At 44.8% G+C, this 22,470-nt stretch overlaps 1 protein-coding gene across 2 annotated transcripts; it reads left to right on the top strand.

Annotated features, from left to right (window-relative positions):
- The first annotated feature begins 1,505 nt into the window (after window positions 1-1,505).
- On the top strand, window positions 1,506-19,696 carry MAS1 (MAS1 proto-oncogene, G protein-coupled receptor). 2 transcript variants are annotated; one of them, XM_057528067.1, is made up of 3 exons: window positions 11,028-11,103; window positions 15,418-15,452; window positions 17,734-19,696. In XM_057528067.1, exon 3 carries the CDS (start codon window positions 17,769-17,771, stop codon window positions 18,744-18,746), a length of 978 nt encoding a protein of 325 aa, XP_057384050.1. In that variant the 5' UTR covers window positions 11,028-11,103; window positions 15,418-15,452; window positions 17,734-17,768; the 3' UTR covers window positions 18,747-19,696. The 2 variants fall into 2 exon arrangements, with proteins under 2 accessions (XP_007186159.1, XP_057384050.1); XM_007186097.2 differs by lacking the exons at window positions 11,028-11,103; window positions 15,418-15,452 and adding an exon at window positions 1,506-1,667.
- Window positions 19,697-22,470: the final 2,774 nt, after the last annotated feature.

Genomic DNA, 22,470 nt, shown 5'->3' with positions numbered 1-22,470 from the left:
CTGGCCATTTGCCTTAGGCTGTCCTGGTTTTCCCTGCAGTTTCTGATGATCCTCTGGGAAATATAAAGGTCTTCAGGAGGCTGACCTTTCCTCCCTTGGAACATCAAATCCAGGTAATGAAAACGCACTGAGTTCACCCGATTTTTGATTTGCTGCTCAGCACCTGCCTACCTAGTAAATGCCCTGACCTCACCTTGTTTTGCCTGTGGCTTGAGGGTCTTCGGGGACCTGCCCTGGTCACCCCTCTCCTCTTCCCAACGGAGGACAGAGCCCCAAGTCAGGTTTCCCACAAGACCAGTTTGGCTCGCCTTTCGTCTTCCTGCTTATGAAAATAGTCCGAGGAAAGCTTCATCTGTGGGTTCCTAAGTCTGCTTTCCCACAGAATCTGAAATTGCATCCTTGCCCTCTTTTGATGTAATCAGTCCCGGGAGTCCATGACTACTTTGACACAATAAGCATGAAGGAATACTTTTGAAAAAAAAGAAATAAATGCTGCCATGAAGCGGGGAAGGGTCTTCACCACAGGGCTTGGCTACTCAGACCATGCAGAAGCCTCGGCTTGGCCTTTGCGCCTTCACCTCGGGTCTGTTGACAAAGGGAACGGGGGTGGCGGGAGGGAAGGAACTTGACCGCCTGGGTGCGAATCTGCACCTAACAGAAGCAGCTGCTCCCAGGCATTGTCTGTGAACCGGGCTGAGAAGCAAGCTGGGCATTGATGCTTGTCCAGCCCTGGGACGTAGCTTCTGGGCTCGCTCTCTCTCTCTCCTCCACTACATCACACTTACACTCTCATGTGGGCATGAGACTCTCTGAAAATGGGTTGTAGGAAGGGAACGAATATTTAATTATTTAACAAAATGTCCCTCACTGTGCAGGTGTCTACCCATGCCTCATTTAACCATTGCAACTTTTTTTTGTTTGTTTTTAAGATTTTTTTGATGTGGACCATTTTTAAAGTCTTTATTGAATTTGTTACAATATTGCTTCTGTTTTATGTTTTGTGTTTTTGGCCGCCAGGCATGTGGGATCTTAACTGTGTGTGGGATCTTAGCTCCCCGACCAGGGATCGAACCTGCACCCCCTGAATTGGAAGGCAAAGTCTTAGCCACTGGACCGCCAGGGAAGTCCCTAACCATTGCAACTTTGGGTGGTCATGATTAGCTCCATTTTACAGGGGACAAAACTGAGTCTTCCAGAGCTTGGCAGACATCGCTTGGTTAGTTACAGGCTGAGTCAGGAATTCGAGCTGGGTTCGTCTTTCTGCTGCACACGCGATGCTGCCCTTCCGTGCAGCGTGTCTCTGGACCATCTGCCTCCTCAGCCCTGGCTGGCGCTGGTCGTTCAAGGGGGTCAACCACCTCACATGATCACCAGCTTCTTCCCATCGCGGATCAGCGTGAAGATTTTCACTTGCGTGTGTCACTGAACGATGCCGTTTGAAGCACAGCTTCTGCTGATAAGCGTGGGACCATCTGCTTTGCACTTCTCAAATATTTTCAGCAGTGGGAGAGCAGCTCTGATTTCTTCGGAGAAGGGAGGCTGCAGCCATCCTTGGAGGACATGCTGGGACCGGAGACCCTGCAGGCTGGTGGGACAGCAGTGCCCCAGGATGCGAATGACCAGCCTTCCTGCTGCCACCTCTGACTCTCCCCGAGCAAGTGGACCTAGTGAGTCTGCACCCCAGTTTCTAATGGTGTAGCTACCCTTGACAACCAGAGTAAGATTTTCCCTCTTCAAAAAGCTATTGCCCGGGCCACTCTTTCTGTGCTGGTTGTTTTCATAGTGTGTTAGATGTTTGGTGTTTGTTGGCAAAAACCTGTCTCCTCCTGCCTTTGTTTTGGAAAATTTGCTTCTTTGCTGCGTTAGCTGTCTCCAGACGTCGTTTTTCAACTTCGGGGTTGAAACTTCTGTGTTAACTTTTTCTTTTTGACTCGTGACAGGGGACCAGAGTCTTAGGATCCATTCACGAATCTGATGGTGGACTTGGAGGTGCTCAAGGTTGTTTAATGGGATGTGATAAACGATAAAGGGGTTGGGGTATGAAGGGATTGTTAGTGCATTTGATTCCTCCGGGGAAATCTCTTGGCTGGTGGCTGGATTGATGTTCCTCTGCCTTTCCTCAGGGGGCACCAGCATTAGTATTGGTTTCTGTGGCTTCTAAAGACAGGTGTGCGGCCCACAGGCGGCGAGGTTGCGTTGAAAAGAATCTCCTGCTCTTTGATGTGAGTATCTTGGCAATATTTCCCAGGCAAGGTGGGGAGGGGAAACTGGGGAGAGAACGTGCGGGATTTTGTCCGATCGCTATGTAGGCAGCAGTGAGAGAGTGAAGCAAGCCTGCCTCTAGCTGCCTCAGCCTTGGCACCGCGACACGTGAGGCCAGAAATTCTTTGCTGTGGGAAGCTCTTCTGTGCCCTGTAGGATGTTTAGTAGCACCGCTGGCCTCGGCCCACTAGATGCCAGTAGGCTTCTCCTCTCAGGGGGACCATCAAGATGCCAAACGTCCCCCAGGAGAGAAAGTTACCCCCAGTCCCCCCACTTCTGAGACGAGTGGTCTAAGTCGATCCTGCTGTACACTTGGAAAGGGAGCAAGGAGTTCCTGCTTCTCTGTGCAGTTGGCTCAAGGGTTAGGAAGCTGGGAATGAGGCGTTTAATATCAGGACAGATGTTCCTGCCGGCACATTCCCATCAGATCCCATACCTGCCATGGAAATTCCATCTCACAGATGGGTTTCTGTTTGTCCAGGTTACTGCACACACACAGAGGGGAGAATTTGCCTTTTCCTCTGGAGCTGCACACCTGGAAGGTCCAGCCTAGGGTCAGGCCTCTCCTTTTTGTTGCCTAGGAACATACAAGGTTTCAGATGGCCTACGCTGGACACTCATTTGGTTGGCTTTTCTCTCCTTTCCTTTCCTTTCCTTTCCTTTCTTTTCCTTTCCTTTCCTTTCCTTTCCTTTCCTTTCTTTTCCTTTCCTTTCCTTTCCTTTCCTTTCCTTTCCTTTCTTTTCCTTTCCTTTCCCCCTCCCTCCTTCCTTCCTTCTTTCCTTCCTTCCTTTTAAGACTGACGTGGTAGACTGAGAATTCAGGATCATGGGAGCACTGTGGGCAACTGAATGGGAATGTGGAAGAGGATGCCTGCTTCTTAGATCTTTAGAGAAAACTTCAGCAAGCCTATACATAGAGCACTTAAGACTCTGCCTTATACCTCGTTAAAGCTGAAACTCCCCACAACTCTGCCTTCTTTCCTTCTTCTTGCTTTTGTATCACCTTCGCTGCTCATCTATTCCTCTCACTTTCATTGAGAAGTAAATGCAGGTAGCAATTTGGAGTAGACCCGCCAGCCCACATCCTTAAACATCTATGGAAACCACCATTCTTGTTTTCCCTGCTTGTTGATTTATGATCTCAGTTTGGCGTTTCCATGAGACTCGTATTGGCAAAATGCTCTTCAGTCTCTAGCTTTTTTTACACCCCAGGCTTCCAGAAATACAGTAAACTATGTGCCAACTATGTGAAGGACCTGAGGTTCAGAGGGGCTAAGCTGCTTTGTTTAGGACTCACATCTATGGTCAGTTTGAGTGAAAGCATGGCTCCGAGGCAAAGCAGGCTAAGTACAGGCAGAATAGACAGTCACCCTGCAATGTAGTTTGAACAATGTCCAACCTCTTCTTTCAAACATCTCTTTTGCATTCAGATGCCTTACTGCCTACAGTTCTTTTGATGTTTGCGGGGAGGGAGGTGGGCGCTAAGTACACCCTCTCTCACAGCCTGGGGCTTGCATGAGGTGCAGGAGCCTGAGCAGCCCAGCTGGGGCGAGAGAGGTAGCAGCGACAAGGCAGGACAAGGAGGGCATCTGCGTGGCGGGGGAGGGGACCTGGAGCCAAGTTCAGAGCTTCTGCTGGGTGTGGAGTGTGTCCCAGGGCAGGAGACAGCGGCATGAGGTGAAAGGGCATCAACAGAATGAAGAGGGCATCCGGGTGGGGGTGGAGGACGGGCGGCGGCGGACAGAGGAGATGGTTTCCCTATTCGTGGATTGATCAAACAGGTAAATGCCTTGCGGACAATGGGAGTCAGGTTTCTTACCATCAGAGATGGGAATTACGAATACGGAGAGGAAGAACACTAAACTGAACTCAGTGATGCTGGAGCAAAATTGGAGATATTGGTGTGAAGTCATTGGTAATCAATACATATGTAGAAAGTTATGGAAATATGGATGTCAGTGCATATATGTGTGCCTGTACATATATATTTATATACATATACTCCTTAGCTCTGTCCCCTGAGAGGGCCTGGGAGCGGTGATGCCTCAATAGCAACGGGTACACCCCACATCCAGATCTTGGCTTCTATATACTCATCTCTACTCAAAGGAACCAGGGCTCCTTGGAGAAATGGCTGATTCTAGGGACTGGTGCAGGGACATACGAGATGAGTAGTGCCTGGTAGAACATCCAGTTTTTTGGCTTGGCAGACTAAAAATACCAGAGGAAGTACGGAACAGCAGGGAAGGTCTGATTTCTGTTTTGGATCAGCTGAGGTTGGTGTGCTGTTACGAGAGGCCCAGTAAGAGATACCCAGGGCTATTAGTTATAGGGTCTGATATTCCGGAGAGCTGTCTGACTTAGAACTGTAGATTTGGATTTCATTAGTATGTGGTAACAGTTGAAATGAGGGGATTGGATGAAGCCACCCAGGGAGGGTGAGACGGGAGGAGGGCCAGGAATGGAGCCTGGTGGCCCAAAGGGAGGGTGAGAACAGACCCAGGAGAGGAGACAGAGAAGAAGCTACAAAGAGACAGGAGAGCCAGAGGGGAGAAAGCGTGCCTAGGCAATGGTGTCGTCTCTGAGACCACAGCGAGGAGATGGAGTAGAATCTCATAACACACTGTGTATTGTGTGTGGGCAGGGATGCGGGAACGAGATTACATCTTACTCCCTTTTGGGGAACTTGTCTAAAAGCGTGATGCTGCTGTCTGGACCGTCTCACTTTTATTGTTTTCTAATAGAGGTGTTTGTTGATAGTGGTGACGACTACTATCACCAAAGTGGTCACTCCACTTTGCAGAAGAAAGTCGGACGAGAAGAAACTGAAAGCAACTCATCCCTGTCTGTTTTTATTGTTGTTCAGTGTTTGGCACTGGGTAGATGAGATGGTGCTTTAATAAATAAACATCCATCTTCTAATAAATAATAGCATTCTTTAATAAACAAAGAGTCCAGTCCTTGAGGCTTTTAATAAAAATCTTTACTAACAGTCAAATTGATTGTGGTAATCACTTCTGGTGACATTAAGGCCATTGTTAAATGTCCCCAAAGTTCTACTAGCCACATGCATGGGTGAGTGAACTTCACACATAGATGAACTGTTGACAAAAGACTGGAGTGGGGAGGAGAAATAGTGCCCACTTGGACCTGGGCAATCTAGGCTCTGGTTCTGGCTCGGCTGCTAACTAAATATGTAATCTCGAGCTAGTTATGAGCTAGCTTCCTCACATGTAAAATAAAGAGTGGTTTGCAGTATCTGCGTGATTCCTTCAACTTCTAAACCTCAATTATCAACAGAGGACAGGCAGACTTGTAACAGTCAGGAAGTGTGTTTATGAAAACTCCAAGCTGTATCCTCTTACATCTTCTATCAAATACCCCAGTTTCTGGGGAAAAGAATTTCCAACATATTTGACAAAGTATTATATTTACGAAGAATTCTTGCAACTCAGTAAAAGAAATGAAAAAATAATGTCGAAGAAGAAATTCAAATGACTGTTATCATGAAAAATATTCAAACTCATGAGAGATCAAATAAATGCAAATTAAATCAAAATACCTTTTTAATCACCTATCAAAGTTGGGAATTTTTTAAAACGAAGATGTTATGGGGACAAAAAAGTATATATGCTGTGAAAAAAAGAATTCTCATACCGTGATGTCAGTATAATTGATACCGTTTTTGGAAGACAACTTGTTAAAATGTTTTAAAATCTTGAAAATTATTTATACCCTTTGATCCAGCAATTCCACTTTTAGAAATATGTCCTAGGAAGATGATGAAAGATGTGCACAAAATTTGCATCCAAGAGAGTTCATTACAGTGTTTTGTTATTTTGAAAAAATAATAGTGAAACATCAGAAGAAACTGGTATGTCCAAAGTTAGAGGATTATTATTATTTTTTTTTTAAGTTTTTCTCTTTTTTTTTTTTTAAATTTATTTATTTATTTATATTTATTTTTGGCTGTGTTGGGTCTTCGTTTCTGTGCAAGGGCTTTCTCTAGTTGCGACGAGTGGGGGCCACTCTTCATCGCGGTGCGCGGGCCTCTCACTATCGCAGCCTCTCCTGTTGCTGAGCACAGGCTCTAGACGCGCATGCTCAGTAGTTGTGGCTCACGGGCTCAGTTGCTCCGCGGCATGTGGGATACTCCCAGACCAGGGCTCGAACCCGTGTCTCCTGCATTGGCAGGCAGATTCTCAACCACTGTGCCACCAGGGAAGCCCTAGAGGATTATTAAAAATAAATTATGGTACATCCAAATAACGATGATTAAAGTCATGTTTTTTAAAGTAAAGGCTGACAGAGAAAATGTTTACAGTATGATATTGAGCGAAAAAGAAAGCAGGCAACCAAAGCAGATTATAAAATGCAATCTCAAAAAAAAAAAAAAAAAAGCAATCTCAGTTTTAAAAGAGAATGTGTGTGAGACGGAGAAAAAAAGACTAAAAAGAAACAACCCAAAATGTTAGATCAGGTTAATTTTGAGTAGTGGTTTTATGTGATTTATTTTTCCTACTGAATTTTTCAAATTTTCTTCAATGAACACAAATATTGTTTTATAATTAGAAAAAAAAGGCAATGATAAAAGTTAAATCCCTCATTTTGTTTTAAGATTAAACAGACTATAGGACTTCCCTGGTGGTGCGGTGGTTAAGAATCCACCTGCCAATGCAGGGGACACGGGTTCGATCCCTGGTCCAGGAAGATCCTACATGCTGTGGAGCAACTAAGCCCGTGCGCCACAACTACTGAGCCTGCGCTCTAGAGCCCGCGAGCCACAACTACTGAGCCCGCGTGCCACAACTACTGAAGCCTGTGTACCTACAGCCCGTGCTCCGCAGCTAGAGAAGCCACTGCAATAAGAAGCCCACTCAATGCCATGAAGAGAGCCCCCCTTGCTGCAACTAGAGAAAGCCTATGCGCAGCAACAAAGACCCAACGCAGCCAAAAATGAATAAATAATAAATAAATAAATAAATAAAGATTAAACAGACTATAAAATGAGCCTGTTGGGGTGAGCCCTTGGGTACTGGGGGGCCATTTAAACAGTACTGGCGGCTACTTTACTTCACAGTGGACTTTGAATGTGGAGACAACACAGTGATTTCAGTCCTAAGTTGGCAAAGTCATAATCAGAAATTAGATGAGTCTTTGGAGGAAAAAAAAATCCTGTAACATTAGGAAATGTGATGCCTTCAACTCCTTAAGTAGGAAGGATTAGAGGCAGATTAGATTAGATTTATAACAGAGAGGCTATAAAAGGTAAGGTCTTAAAAAGAGGATTCAGCCCCAGGGCAGAGTGGGAAGAGCTCAGAGTAAGAACCCTCAAATTAGTTGAGAATGTGTGTATCTCACAGTCTCTCTGAGCTCACTGAAATCTTTCCTTTCATACGCACCTCAGCTATCTGAGGCCAGTATCCTGTGCTTTCTCATCCGGAGTCTCCTCAGGGTGCATCATTTTGGGTTTGGCTGCTTGGTGGCGGGGTTGGGGTGGGTGGGGGAGGGGTGGGTGGGGGTGTGGGGGGAGCATCTTGCCTCCATCCTGAGTTCCCTCAGGGCTCACCATCAGGGTGGCTGTGATGTGATGACTTGATGGCTGCAACATGCTTTGTTTACTGATAAGGCAGGCGATATTTTTCCTTCATACTTAACAGCCTCCCAAGCTGATTGAAGGATCCAAAGCTAACACAGAGGGAAGATGCCTTGAACCCTGAAGTCCTAGGCAATGGCATTCTCACGCTCCACCTTACTGCTGTCTCCCTAGGACTTGTAGGGAAGAGAGGCTGGGAAGACGCTTCTCTGATGCTGCCGATAGTGCTTCCCGGAATGATGCCATTTCCTACATAGTGGGGTTTCTACTGCTGTGTTGCTGTGTTACCAACCACGTCAGGGACACAGAGTGCTGTTAGGATACTCTCCTTCCATCTGGGACAGTCACGGTTGGATAAACATGCATCACTGCAAAGATGATTGCTACCTAGAAAGAGACCTGCACAAAGAAGATGCTGTGTGTGCCTGGACAGAGAGCCCATGGTACCAGAACTGGGTTGACAGGGAGACAGGTTACCCATAGCAGTTAATCCTGCAGTGCAATTGCTTCCCCTCATCTTCACTGCTTTCTGAGCTAGACGGTCTTTTCAGCTAGCAGCACTCACCCTTCCACTCTCCTTACCCTTCCCGACCTCAAACATCTTAGTCATCCACCAATGGAGATGAATAGTATGCAAAATGACCTAGGAGCCTGGAGGAAGGAAAGGGTCTGGGGGTGGTGAGCAGGTAGGACCAGCTGCGTTCAAGGCACTTCTTGCCATCCGCTATTTCACCTGAGGGACTGAAATTCAGTTTGGTCTGGTAAGACTGGGAATGTAACTTTTAGCAATGTGTTCATTTAAATAAAACCACGCTATAACAAATCAATTTGGAGGGTTATTGTTAGTTTGGTTTTTTTTAATATTTATTTATTTATTTGGTTGAGCCAGGTCTTAGTTGCGGCAGGCTGGCTCCTTAGTTGAGGCATGAGAACTCTTAGCTGCGGCACGTGGGATCTAGTTCCCTGACCAGGGCTTGAACCCAGGCCCCCTGCATTGGGAGTGTGGAGTCTTAACCACTGCACCACCAGGGAAGTCCCCAGAGTTGTTAGTTTTTGGTTTTTTTTTTTTTGTTTTTTTTTTTGTTTTTTTTTTTTTTTTTTATTGTTAGTTTTTAATGAGAGTTAGTTTCAATGGGATTTTTATTTGCTTTCCAACCACATCATGATCAAGACACATGTGATGGCCTGGGCTCAGGATGGCGGTTTTCTTTCATGGGTAACCAGGGTGCATTCTCAGGGCCATGGTGATGGCCTTTATCTCTTGGAATAATTCAGTATGTATTTATTGAATGGCTATGTCAAGTCCTAGAGATTCAGACGTGAATAATAAAGTTTTGCCTTGGAAGAGTTTGCAGTTTAATGGGAGAAGATATAATTTTAACTCTATTAGGAGGAATGTCATGGCTATAGAGGTAATTAATGAGTAACACCAGAGTGGTGGAGGGAGTATTAGAAAAGGAAGGAATGGCAATGTGAGGGTCTGGGAAGGATAGATTGGTGCAGGGAGCAAGAACAGGAAATGAGGAGACTGATCCCAGGAGCCCAGGCCAGAGACATGGGAATAGAAGAGGAGCGTGTGATCTTAGGTGACTTGTGCATTTGAAATTTATTTTTTTACTTATATTTTAAAAAATATTTGTTGGAGTATAGTTGATTTACAGTGTTGTGTTAGTTTCAGGTGTACAGCAAAGTGAATCAGTTATGCATATACATACTACATTTGAAATTTATAATCAGGCAAATGCACAGTAATGAATAATGTTCTAAAGATCTCGTGTGTCGATTATTCTTTGTTTTGTGAAGTTATGCTTATTGAAAGATGTAGGCCCTTGGGAGCAGAGAACACACAGGCTAGCACACCTGGAATCCACCCTTATGCGTGTCCTCCTGATGCTTCATTCTCAACACACAACGAACCTAATTCTTTGTTCTCCCAGCCGCTGCCCCTCCTGCTCTCCTGATCTCAGTCAACAGGAGTTGTCTGCACAGCCCCCTCAGACGGGAAGCTCAGTCCACTGATTCCTCCATTCCTCTTCCCCTTCATGGTCACTGGGGCCTTACCAGTCTTCTCTGAAATGTCTCTGGAATCCGTTCTTTCCTTCAGTCATTATCCTAGTTCTGATTTCTCACTGGGACTACTTCAACAACCCCCTACTGGTTTCTTTGATTCATCCACCATTCCCTTCCATTCAGCCTGTAGACTATGACCAGGGTAGCCTTTCTAAAGCACGGTTCAGGTCACATCCCAGCCCTGCACTGAAACTTTAATGGCTCCCTAGTACAAAAGGTAGTATTTTTCTTTTTTTTTTTAAATTAATTTTTATTGGAGTATAGTTGATTTACAATGTTGTCTTAGTTTCTGCTGTACAGCAAAGTGAATCAGTTATATATATATATATACCTCCACTCTTTTTCAGATTCTATTCCCATATAGGTCATTGCAGAGTATTAAGTAGAGTTCCCTGTGCTATACAGTAGGGTAGTGATTTTCAAATCATGGCCCAGGACCCATCTGCATCAGAATGCCCTGGGTTATGAAAGTTTAGATTCCAGGGTCCCACCCCAGGCTTCCTGAAACAGTGGGGCCCTGGAATTTGCATTTTTAATAAGCAACCCCATATAATATATTTTTTAAATTAATTAATTTATTTATTTATTCTTGACTGTGTTGGGTCTTCATTTCTGTGCGAGGGCTTTCTCTAGTTGTGGCAAGCAGGGGCCACTCTTCATCGCGGTGCGCGGGCCTCTCACTATCACGGCCTCTCTCGTTGCGGAGCACAGGCTCCAGACGCACAGGCTCAGTAGTTGTGGCTCATGGGCCTAATTGCTCCGCGGCATGTGGGATCCTCCCAGACCAGGGCTCAAACCCGTGTTCCCTGCATTGGCAGGCAGACTCTCAACCACTGCGCCACCAGGGAAGCCCCCCCATATAATTTTTAAGCACTAATGTTGGATAAGCATAACCTATAAAATAAGCCTGATATTTAAAGAAGCATCATAGCCAGGCCTTCATGCTTCAGTCTAGTTGTTTATTTCTTGTTAAGTCATACCTCCACCTTGGGTCCACCAGTCTCCTCAAACTCCACAACCAACATTCTGTGCCCTCCTGCCTCCATGCCTTTGTCCATCTGTTTTTTTTTTCTTAAAATGCCTTTCTTTTCCTTCCTCAGCTAACAAATTCCTACTGACCCTTCAAGGCCCAGCCCTGTGAAGCCCGCCTTGAAACTCTGAGACAAGGCTTCCTGGTGCGTGTTTGCTCTGATGGGGTCAGTCTCCTTTATTCCATTTCCCATACTGAATTAGATTTAGTTCTGTCTGCCTCCCCTGTAAAACTGTGCAGATGACTGTGTCTTATTTCTTTCTGTATCCTTAACTCCTAGTGCAGTGACTGAAACATACATGTTGGTTAAACAACGGAAACAAGATGATCTCTCTTTAGAAAGAGAATTTGGTTACTTGAGTTTGACTATAATAGAAAAATACAATTTGGTCTTACGTGTTGAAACACCTTTTCTAACTGATTTTCTTTTTATATTTAATGTGAGTGCATTTTATTTATTTATTTTTTAACATCTTTATTGGAGTATAATTGCTTTACAATGTTGTATTAGTTTCTGCTGTATAAGAAAGTGAATCAGTGATATGTATACATATATCCCCATATCCCCTCCCTCCTGCGTCTCCCTCCCACCCTCCCTATCCCACCCCTCTAGGTGGTCACAAAGCACCGAGCTGATCTCCCTGTGCTATGCGGCTGCTTCCCACTAGCTACCTATTTTACATTTGGTAGTATATATAAGTCCATGCCACTCTCTCACTTCGTCCCAGCTTACCCTTCCCCCTCCCCGTGTCCTCAAGTCCATTCTCTATGTCTGCGTCTTTATTCTTGTCCTGCCCCTAGGTTCATCAGAACCTTCTCTCTCTCTCTCTCTCTTTTTTTAAGATTCTATATATATGTGTTAGCATATGGTATTTGTTTTTCTCTTTCTGACTTACTTCACTCTGTATGACAGACTCTAGGTCCATCCACCTCACTACAAATAACTCAATTTCGTTTCTTTTTATGGCTGAGTAATATTCCATTGTATATATGTGCCCCATCTTCTTTATCCATTCATCTGTCGATGGACACTTAGGTTGCTTCCATGTCCTGGGTATTGTAAATAGTGCTGCAATGAACATTGTGGTACATGACTCTTTTTGAATTATGGTTTACTCAGGTATATGCCCAGTAGTGGGATTGCTGGGTCATATGGTAGTTCTACTTTTAGTTTTTTAAGGAACCTCCATCCTGTTCTCCATAGTGGCTGTATCAATTTACATTCCCACCAACAGTGCAAGAGAGTTCCCTTTTCTCCACACCCTCTCCAGCATTTATTGTTTGTAGATTCTTTGATGATGGCCATTCTGACCGGTGTGAGGTGACACCTCATTGTAGTTTTGATTTGCATTTCTCTAATGATTAGTGATGTTGAGCATTCTTTCATGTGTTTTTTGGCAATCTGTATATCTTCTTTGGAGAAATGTCTGTTTAGGTATTCTGCCCATTTTTGGATTGGCTTGTTTGTTTTTTTTGATATTGAGCTGCATGAACTGCTTGTATATTTTGGAAATTAATCCTTTGTCAGTTGTTTCATTTGCAAATATTTTCCCCCATTCCGGGGTTGCCTTTTCATCTTGTTTATGGTTTCCTTTGCTGTGCAAAAGCTTTTAAGTTTCATTAAGTCCCATTTGTTTATTTTTGTTTTTATTTCCATTCCTCTAGGAGGTGGGTCAAAAAGGATCTTGCTGTGATTGATGTTGGAGTGTTCTGCCTATGTTTTCCTCTAAGAGTTTTATAGTGTCTGGCCTTACATTTAGGTCTTTAATCCATTTTGAGTTTATTTTTGTGTATGGTGTTAGGGAGTGTTCTAATTTCGTTTTTACATGTAGCTGTCCAGTTTTCCCAGCACCACTTATTGAAGAGGCTGTCTTTTCTCCATTGTATACTCTTGCCTCCTTTATCAAAGATAAGGTGACCATATGTACATGGGTTTATCTCTGGGCTTTCTATCCTGTTCCATTGATCTATATTTCTGTTTTTGTGCCCGTACCATACTGTCTTGATTACTGTAGCTTTGTAGTATAGTCTGAAGTCCAGGAGCCTGATTCCTTCAGCTCCGTTTTTCTTTCTCAAGATTGCTTTGGCTATTCGGGGTCTTTTGTGTTTCCATACAAATTGTGAAATTTTTTGTTCTAGTTCTGTGAAAAATGCCATTGGTAGTTTGATAGGGATTGTGTTGAATCTGTAGATTGCTTTGGGTAGTATAATCATTTTCACAATGTTGATTCTTCCAATCCATGAACATGGTATATCTCTCCATCTGTTTGTATTGTCTTTAATTTCTTTCATCAGTGTCTTATAGTTTTCTGCATACAGGTCTTTTGTCTCCTTAGGTAGGTTTATTCCTAGGTATTTTATTCTTTTTCTTGCAGTGGTAAATGGGAGTGTTTCCTTAATTTCTCTTTCAGATTTTTCATCATTAGTGTATAAGAATGCAAGAGATTTCTGTGTATTAATTCCTGACTGATTTTTTTGAGGAGCACACGAGAGCTCTCTTGCATATAATGAGAAACTAAAAGCTGAATGATGCTGTGGTCTGTGAGGGATTCCAGACTGTGAACTGAGTCAGAAAGATGTTCTTGTACCTTTTCTTAAATATTCTTATTAGGTCCTGATTTTACATTTCTATTCTTTGATTTAGGTTTGTTATTAAAAGATGAAAACATTTTACTCCCTCATGTAAGCTATTTTGGTTTTGTGATGGCCCTAGATCTGCGCCATCCAATATGGTAGCCACTGGCCATGTGTGGCCAGTGCACATGTGAAGTGTTGCTGGTCTGAAGCATGATGCTCTATGAGAATAAAATACACACTGCATTTTGAAGGCTTACTGTGAAAAAAAGAAGCTAAAGTAGCTCATTAATATTTTTTATATCGATTACACATTGAAATGATATTTTGAACACATTGGATTAAATAAAATATGCTATTAAAATTCATTTCACATGTTTCTTTTTACGTTTTTGTGTGTGGCTCGCAGAAAACCTTAAATTACACACATGGCTCACATTACATTTCTGTTGGACAACACTGATCTAGACCCTTCATACCCTCTACCATTTTTGTGTTTCAGGTTTTTCTGTTTGCTTCTTCTCTCCCCCAGAAACACCATCACCACCACCACCAACAAAACACCCAGCTCTAAAGTGCATACCATCCACCTATGTTACTTACCACCCTCCTTGCTGTGACTGTCTACAGACCTCTGGGCCGCTCTTCCAAATTCCTTAAGGATTTAGCACCTGGCTCACAGCCAGTTTTTTCTAATGATATTCCTGTATTCTAGCCTATTTCCCAGTGATTTCAATGTCCATGTAGACAATTCTTCCAACACCCTGGCTCCAGGTCCTGATCTCACCTCAAAGGATCTTGTCCTCCACTCTCCCTCAGCCATTCATTCCCATGGTCATGTGCTACATTTATCAATACCAGTAACCCCCAAACCACACCACTGCAATCTCAGCTTCAAGCATCTGACTGTTCAACCTCCACCTCCTATTTTCCAGTTCTCTACCTTTAGTACTTGGACTTCAGCAGTTAGTTCTCTGACACTGCTGGGATCTACAGTCAAGGGCTCCTATTTCCTGTTCACCCTCTGTCACCTCTCTCCTGGCCTCACTTTTCTCCTAACCCTATTGAATTCTGTAGTCTATGTGCTGTAGTGTGTCCCCCACTTTCTATGTGCTATAATGTGTCCCCCACTTTCCATTGCACCAGCCTGGTAGTACCCCAATCCTGGTTAAATCCATCTCTCCTCTTTCTGCACACTCACACCTGGACAGCTGAGCCAGCTGGAGAAAAGCACACATCATGCCAATCATCTCTCTTTAAATTCATGAGCACTAATCCAGGCAAGCTCTAAGGTTTGCCCGGAAATCTTGCTCTTTGTATATTTACCCAGTCCTTTCCCTCTTTCACCTAATTACTTCACTTCTTGCCCTCTCTCCTTAAACCCTTAACATCTCCTCACTCTTAGCGGATGACCTTGCTCCTGACTTTGCTGAAAAAAGAGATACTGCACATTCAGAAGAGAACTTCTTCCAACTTGTAACACTCCCTCTTCACTCGACCCACCTGGCTGCATCTTAAACCACATACTCTGCCTTCCCTCCTGTTCCCATGAATAAATTATGCTCCTAGCTTCTCAGTTACTTTTGCTTCCTTCTCTTCATTCCCCCAAGCTCTAAACTTTGAAATGCTCCAAGGCTCAGTCCTTGGACTTCTTCTCCTTTTTAATGACCCATATTTCATAGATTATCTCATCTAGCCTCATGATTTTACGTTTCACCTCGTTTGTGTGTGTGTGTGTCTGTGCATGATGATCTTTATTTATTTGTAACATTTTTATTGGAGTATAGTTGCTTTACAATGTTGTGTTAGTTTCTGCTGTACAGCAAAGTGAATCAGCTATACTTATATGTATATCCCCTCTTTTTTGGATTTCCTTCCCATTTAGGTCACCACAGAGCATCGAGTTCCCTGTGCTATACAGTAGGTTCTCATTAGTTATCTATTTTATACATAGTAGTGTATACATGTCAATCCCAATCTCCCAGTTCATCCCACCCCCCTCCCCCCTTGGTACCCATACTTTTGTTCTCTACATCTGTGTCTCTATTTCTCCTTCGCAAATAAGGTCACCTGTACCATTTTTCTAGATTCCACATATAAGCGATATTATACGATATTTGTTTTTCTCTTTCTGACTTACTTCACTCTGTAAGACTGTCTCTAGGTCCATCCACATCTCTGCAAATGGCACCGTTTCGTTCCTTTTTATGGCTGAGTAACATTTCACCTGTTTGCACACAGCCTACCTCTGCTCCCACACTCCAGCTCCCGACATGCTCTGAGACAGCTCTGTTTGGCTGTTGCATGAGCTTCCCAAGCTCCGTATGGCCCCTCCCAAACTGCTCCCCCTGCACGTTATCCATTCAGCAAGTGGCTACAAACTCTTCCCTTTTCCTTCAATAACTCATATCTCACCTGTTAGCAATTCAAATTGCATCCAGAATCCAACCATGTCTCACTGTCTCCAAAACCACACTCTGGTCTGCGCCGTGCTCTGTGCTTTACTTTTCTCTGTGGTGCTTATTACGATCTGACATCTATTTGTTTGTTGCTGTCGTTATTAGTTATTGGTTATTGACTGCCTCCCCACTGGAATATAAACTCCAAGAGGTTGATGCTTTGTCTGTTTCATTCATGGCTGTAGCCCAGTGCCTGAAACAGTGCCTGGCCTGAAGTTGGCACTGAAAAATATTTGGTGGATGAACTTGGGGACTATGGCTATCTTACCTACAAACTTCAAATAAAGCCTGGTCTGTACAGCAGCTCTTTGGTCAGCCATGCCATGGAATTGTGAATTTCGGTCCTTGTGTTTGGCTCCTAAGGGTACTGGGGTCTATATCTTATCTAATTATGAAACAAAAGGAGAATCTGCTCCAGTAAAAATAATTTCCAGGATGTCATCAGAACAGCTGAGGGAAGGGTTAGTGGGGAGAGGGGTCTCAGGACCATGCAGCCAGGGACCTCTGTGGGCTCCTGGATCAAACACCGGAGAGGAAACTAGCCTTTTCACCAGCCCACCTGCTCACACAATATCACGTCTATGTACGGTTCTGCCTCACGTGAGCGCTTTCAGAAAAGGCATCTATCTACAAATTAACTTTCTAGAGGTTAATTATTTTGCACATATAGGACCCTGTTTTGGAAGGACCAAAAGCAAAGAACAATGTTTTACCACCACCAAAAAAAAAAAAAAAAAAAAACCAAGGACGTCATGAGTTGGAACAAAGGAGATGACCTCTGTGGGCACCTCCCTTTTCCATTCCCCAGTGGTGGAAGTGGCTTAAGTATATTTGTTATATAATAGGAAGAGGGTGGGAGCCGTGCATATGTTTATTTAGCAATTCCTAAAGTGTGAGGGAAAGTTGCTGATAATCTTTGCTTTGCAGTCTCAAATATTTAGCATTTTTATTGGTTTTGGGTTAGTGCTTTGTTTGGTATCTGTCAGTAGTGTTTTGCCACATGGTCTGGACTATGGAGCACGAGGATATGAATACATCTTGTTGAAACGCACCATCTGTTCCCCAGGGATGGTTTGCAGGGCATACCTGGTCTGAATAGGTGCACAGCTTCGTCACAGATATTGAGACCACGTAAAACACATACCTTCTAATTGTTCACACTTTTGAAAATATTGGTACCCTATTGAACATACTTTTCCCATATTGAATATTGGTACCCTATTGAACCACATAAAACACATACCTTCTAATTGTTCACACTTTTTTGAAAATACTGGTACCCTCTCAATCACCCATCATTTATGGCACTTTATGCATTAAAAAGTGACAACAACAGCATTGCCCAAAGATGTATTTTGTCATCCCATTTTAATGTGATGAACCTGGTCTCTCAGACCAGGAGATGAAGGCCCAGAAGATGAGATGGTTTTCAAAACACCATTCAGAAAGCTCGGGCAGACCAGATATGGACACCAGGAATTTGATCCTCTTGTTTTGGCGGATCCCCTTTGGTGCTGAACCACAAGCAAGTAGTAATACAGAATCAAAGGCTATCGGGGGGATCAAAAAAGATTATTAAATCAGTTCCCTCTCAGTGAAATGTCTAATTTTATCTTCGTTGGAAAGAGAATTGTACAGTCTAATAAACACTTTTTGTATAACTTGAAGGTTATAATCCGTAGCTGAAGTCTCCCTTTTACTGCAATTCATCAACCTTGATTTTTTCTTAAACTTATTTACAGAAGAATACCTGAAGAGCCCAGGCTGAGGTCCCCTCATGGATGAGGCAAACAGGACATCATTTGTTGCTGAGGAGTCCTCGAACGCCTCAACCAGCGGGAACACCTCAGTAGCAGACCCGCGTCGGGAAATTCCCATCGTGCACTGGGTGATCATGAGCATCTCCCCACTGGGCTTTGTTGAGAATGGAATTCTCCTCTGGTTCCTCTGCTTCCGGATGAGAAGAAACCCCTTCACCGTCTACATCACCCACTTGTCTATTGCGGACATCTCCTTACTCTTTTGCATCTTTATTCTGTCTGTCGACTATGCTTTAGATTACGAGCTCTCTTCCGGCTATTACTACACAATTGTCACATTGTCGGTGACATTTCTCTTTGGCTACAACACGGGTCTGTATCTGCTGACAGCCATCAGTGTGGAGAGGTGCCTGTCCGTCCTGTACCCCATCTGGTACCGCTGCCATCGCCCCAAGCACCAGTCAGCATTCGTCTGTGCCCTCCTGTGGGCACTTTCCTGCTTAGTGACCACCATGGAATACGTCATGTGCATTGACAGTGAAGGACAGACTCACTCCCGAAGTGACTGCAGGGCGGTGATCATCTTCATAGCCATTCTGAGCTTCCTGGTCTTCACTCCACTTATGGTGGCATCCAGCACCATCTTGGTAGTGAAGATTCGGAAGAATGCATGGGCGTCCCATTCCTCGAAGCTGTACCTTGTCATCTCGGTCACCATCATCATATTCTTCATCTTCGCCATGCCCATGAGGCTCCTCTACCTGCTCTATTATGAGTATTGGTCGACGTTCAGGAACTTGCACCACATTTCTCTTCTCTTCTCTACAATCAGTAGCAGCGCCAACCCTTTTATTTACTTCTTCGTGGGCAGCAGCAGGAAGAAGCGGTTCAAGGAGTCTTTAAAAGTGGTTCTGACCAGAGCTTTCAAAGATGAGATGCAACCCAGGCGCCCGGAAGACCACACCACCACCACTGAAACTGAGACTGTCGTCTGACAGGTGGAGGAAATTGTGGACAAAAACAGTAGGACGCAGATGAGCTATAGTTTGTGCTTGGGATGCAACTGAATATCTCCTAAATACGATATAGAAGGACACCTTACCCCATATGCATGAGATGCTAATTAATGCTGAGACTGTACTCTTGCGCTGTACCTTCTGGAAATGCCTAAATACGTGTTGGAACTCTATCCTTTCTGTAGCTTTCAAAAATCTCCTTCTGTTCCTCTTCAGCTCTCCTGGCAGCATTTTCCCATGAACTATAAAAATTACTCCAGCAGGAACGTTTACATATGTGTACAGGAAAGGGTACAAGTATTTGATGGACCTTGAGAAGGTGAAGCCATATAGTGGGAAGAACATGGGTTTTGGAGGAGTCAGGCTGACTCTGTCCTTTGCTGCTGGTGTGACCTCAGGTTTAACCCCCAGGGACCTCATTTCCTCAGTATAAAATGGTAACAGTAATAGTCCATACCTCCCGGGCTTGTGGTGAGGATGAAACGAGAACATGAGGTATGCAAAGCATCTGGCACACCTCAATGTTAAGAAACCTCAGTCTTTCTGATGCCTTTAAGTAGAAGAAGAAATACACATTTCTGTTCTGTAAAGCACAGACACACACAAACACAGACATGCATACACACACACACACACGTGTATGCACAACTCTATGGTGTACAAACATTGTTACATGTTTTTAAATGTTGAATGTTCTTTCTGTTTGCTACATGAGAACTTTTCATGCGACAACACTTCTACAGAAAACATCTGCAGATGTTATAACCCCCCAACCATCACGTGTTAGAGCATCATTTCCTGTTGTGAGGGAAAACGTTTGGCTACCAGTAGAGGAATTTCTCACGGCTTCCCTTCCCTCTGTGGGAATGCTTGATGTAAAGAAAGTCTGTTTTGAAATCTTTTGCTGGATGTAAATGTTTATGAATGAAACTTACTTCACGAGTTCATGAGGGTGATTGTGCTTTTGGAACCTCTCCACTCCCCCTGCCCCGCCGTGCCCCCATGAAGTGGGTGATGTATTTATAGCCACAAAGTTCCCTCCTGCAGGCAGGTGCAGGGTCCTGAGCATATTCTTCTGTCATTCTTGGAAGGAGGCTTAGCAGCAGGGTCTGAGGAGAGTGTGGCCATATCTCGGAGGGAACCCGGACATTTCTCCCAAGACGGATCTTTGCAGGATTTCATTGGCATCTCAGTGCCCTGCTGCTTGCCTGCCGTGACTTGTGTCTGTACCTTCAGGCACAATGTCCCGGGTTCTAGCTGGGAAATCCGTCGTAGCTTATAGACTACGTTGCTGTGTTTGGTTTCCTGCTGCCCCTTCTGGACGCCCCACGAAAATGGCAATGCTTCATGTGGCTCTGGGGGAGTAAAATGTTCACACCCATAAATCAGCTCATTAATATTTATATAACTGTGGGTCTCCGAAGGTTCAGAGAAGCTGTGATGAAATGGTTCTCTGTTACTACCTGTTTCTGCTCCGTCCTCTTCCTTTGCAGGAAACGGTCGCCTGTAACCATGGGGCCAGCCTCGTTGGGAGCGATGTGCAAGGCTTTCCCACCCAGCCAAACTTGGAGGCAGGAGGCTTTTCAGTGGGTGATGACATCTGATTCAGAAACAAGGCAGCTTGCTTTCAGGAGCCCAGATGGGTGTGGAGCAGTGACATTTAGGATGATCTTGTTTTTGATTGAAAACAGAGCATCTTCGCTGGGAAAGAACAGAATATGGAGATCAGAATCACTCTCCTCTGTTCACCATCGTCTGCCCTGATGCCGCGCTGCCTCTGGGTTAGTGAAAAAGGGATCAACCTCATCTCATCTCAAAGGGATCTTGGTCTCAAAGAGGAACTTAAATACTCTTAGAAACCAGGAAATTTCTACACCGCTGAGACCACTTGTCTCTGGCCATGACATCTGCCCTGTCTGTGAGCCCCTCTGCGTCATCTCTCACCCCGTCTGGGAGACCTCTGGTGGCCCTGGTCCAGTCACTCTCACCGTGTCCCCCTCGTTCTCCGTCTCACCCAGGCTGCTGAGTGGGCAGAGAACCCTCCCCGTGGTCTGATTAGGGCTCCAGGCAAGGTGCGGTCCTAGCAGGCTGGCCTCTCATCAGGGCCCCACGAACTTTTCCTCCATAACCTGGGCAGCTCTTCCAAACCCCCTCTCTCTCTGAAATCTCTCTGTCTGGAACCTTTCCCCTCACTGTCACTCTCTCTTCACTACCTTCAGTCATAGATGACTGAAAAAAACAAGAGTCAAACCATTAGGCAATGACTCTCAGATCCCCCTCCATCTAGGAGGACCCCAATCTTCACCATTCCTTTCCTCTTCGTCTCCACTATGAAGATTTTTCTTCTCTTCCAAATTTTCCTGTCCAGCAGCCTCCCAGACAATAATCCTACGCTTATATTAACAACCAAAGTGGTTTTCTTTTCCTTTGGCTGCACAGCGTGACATATGGGGTCTTAGCTCCCTGATCAGGGATTGAACCCACGTCCCCTGCAGTGGAAGCACAGAGTCCCAACCACTGGACCACCAGGGAAGTCCCAAAGTGGGTTTTTTTTTTTTTAAGTGAAAAACCAAGTTTTTGAAGTGGTCCACAAGGTTCTCTGTGACCTGGTCCCCGTCTGACTCTCCCGGGCTCGCGTGGCTCACTTCTCCCGCCCCTCCTACCTCCTCGAGATCCTTTGGAAATGCCAAGTGCACTCCTATTCCTGGGCTTTCCGCTTCAATGTTCCTTCTACCTGGGATGCTTCCCCACAGGTCTCTCTCCCCCTCTTCCCTCAGGCTCTGGTCAGATGTCACCTCAGCAGGGGGCTCTCTGCCACCCGACAACAGCCCCTGCCCCCTCGCTTCTCCTCCCCGGTTCTCCTCAGCACTCATGATCATCACTGTGTCACACGTCGATTGGCTCGTCTGTGCCTCTAGAAGGTCAGCTCCCTTGTCTGTGCCTCTAGAAGGTCAGCTCCCTTGTCTGTGCACCTAGAGGGTCAGCTCCCTTGTTTGTGCACCTAGAGGGTCAGCTCCCTTGTCTGTGCACCTAGAAGGTCAGGTCCCTGGAAGCGCAGCTGGAATCCACTGCTCCCCTCTCTGGGCTCCTTTTCTCCCGCAAACACGTGGGCTCCATCGCTTGCATCTTCACACAAACCAATAGTTCAAACAGGAAAGCCGTTCTCCACACTCCTGTTCAGCTCCTCTGCCATCTCTCCTTCCCTTCACAGACAACCTTCTGGAAAGGCCCTTGCACGCTCATGCTCTGTGCTTTCTCCTTACCAACCCCCTCCACCCCCGGCAGGCTGACTCCGGACCTTCCCACCACATTGTAATTGGCCCAGCGAGGAACTGAGTGCCTTCCACGTTGCTCAGCTGGTGGGTTCTCTTCTACTCATACCGTGTGTGGCATCTGACACGCTGACCATCCTCTTCCTGCGAATCTCTCTTTTCTCGGATTCTAGTTAGTCACTCTCCTTTCCAGCTCTCATTTTAATCCAATCTTTCCCATTCCGAGTCATCGCACCTCTGTCATTGCTCTTCCTCTGCTCCTCCTTTATTTATTTATTTTGTATTGGAGTCGAGTTGATTTACAATGTTGTGTTAGTTTCTGTTGTACAGCAAAGAGATTCAGTTATACACACATACATATATGTATTCTTTTTCATATTCTTCTCCATTATGGTTTATTACAGGACATTGGATAGAGTTCCCTGTGCTGT

The sequence above is a fragment of the Balaenoptera acutorostrata genome, chromosome 14, assembly GCF_949987535.1.
Source record: "Balaenoptera acutorostrata chromosome 14, mBalAcu1.1, whole genome shotgun sequence".
NCBI lineage: Eukaryota > Metazoa > Chordata > Mammalia > Artiodactyla > Balaenopteridae > Balaenoptera > Balaenoptera acutorostrata.
Note: the sequence above shows the minus strand (reverse complement) of the source record. Positions and strands in the feature narration are given on the sequence as shown.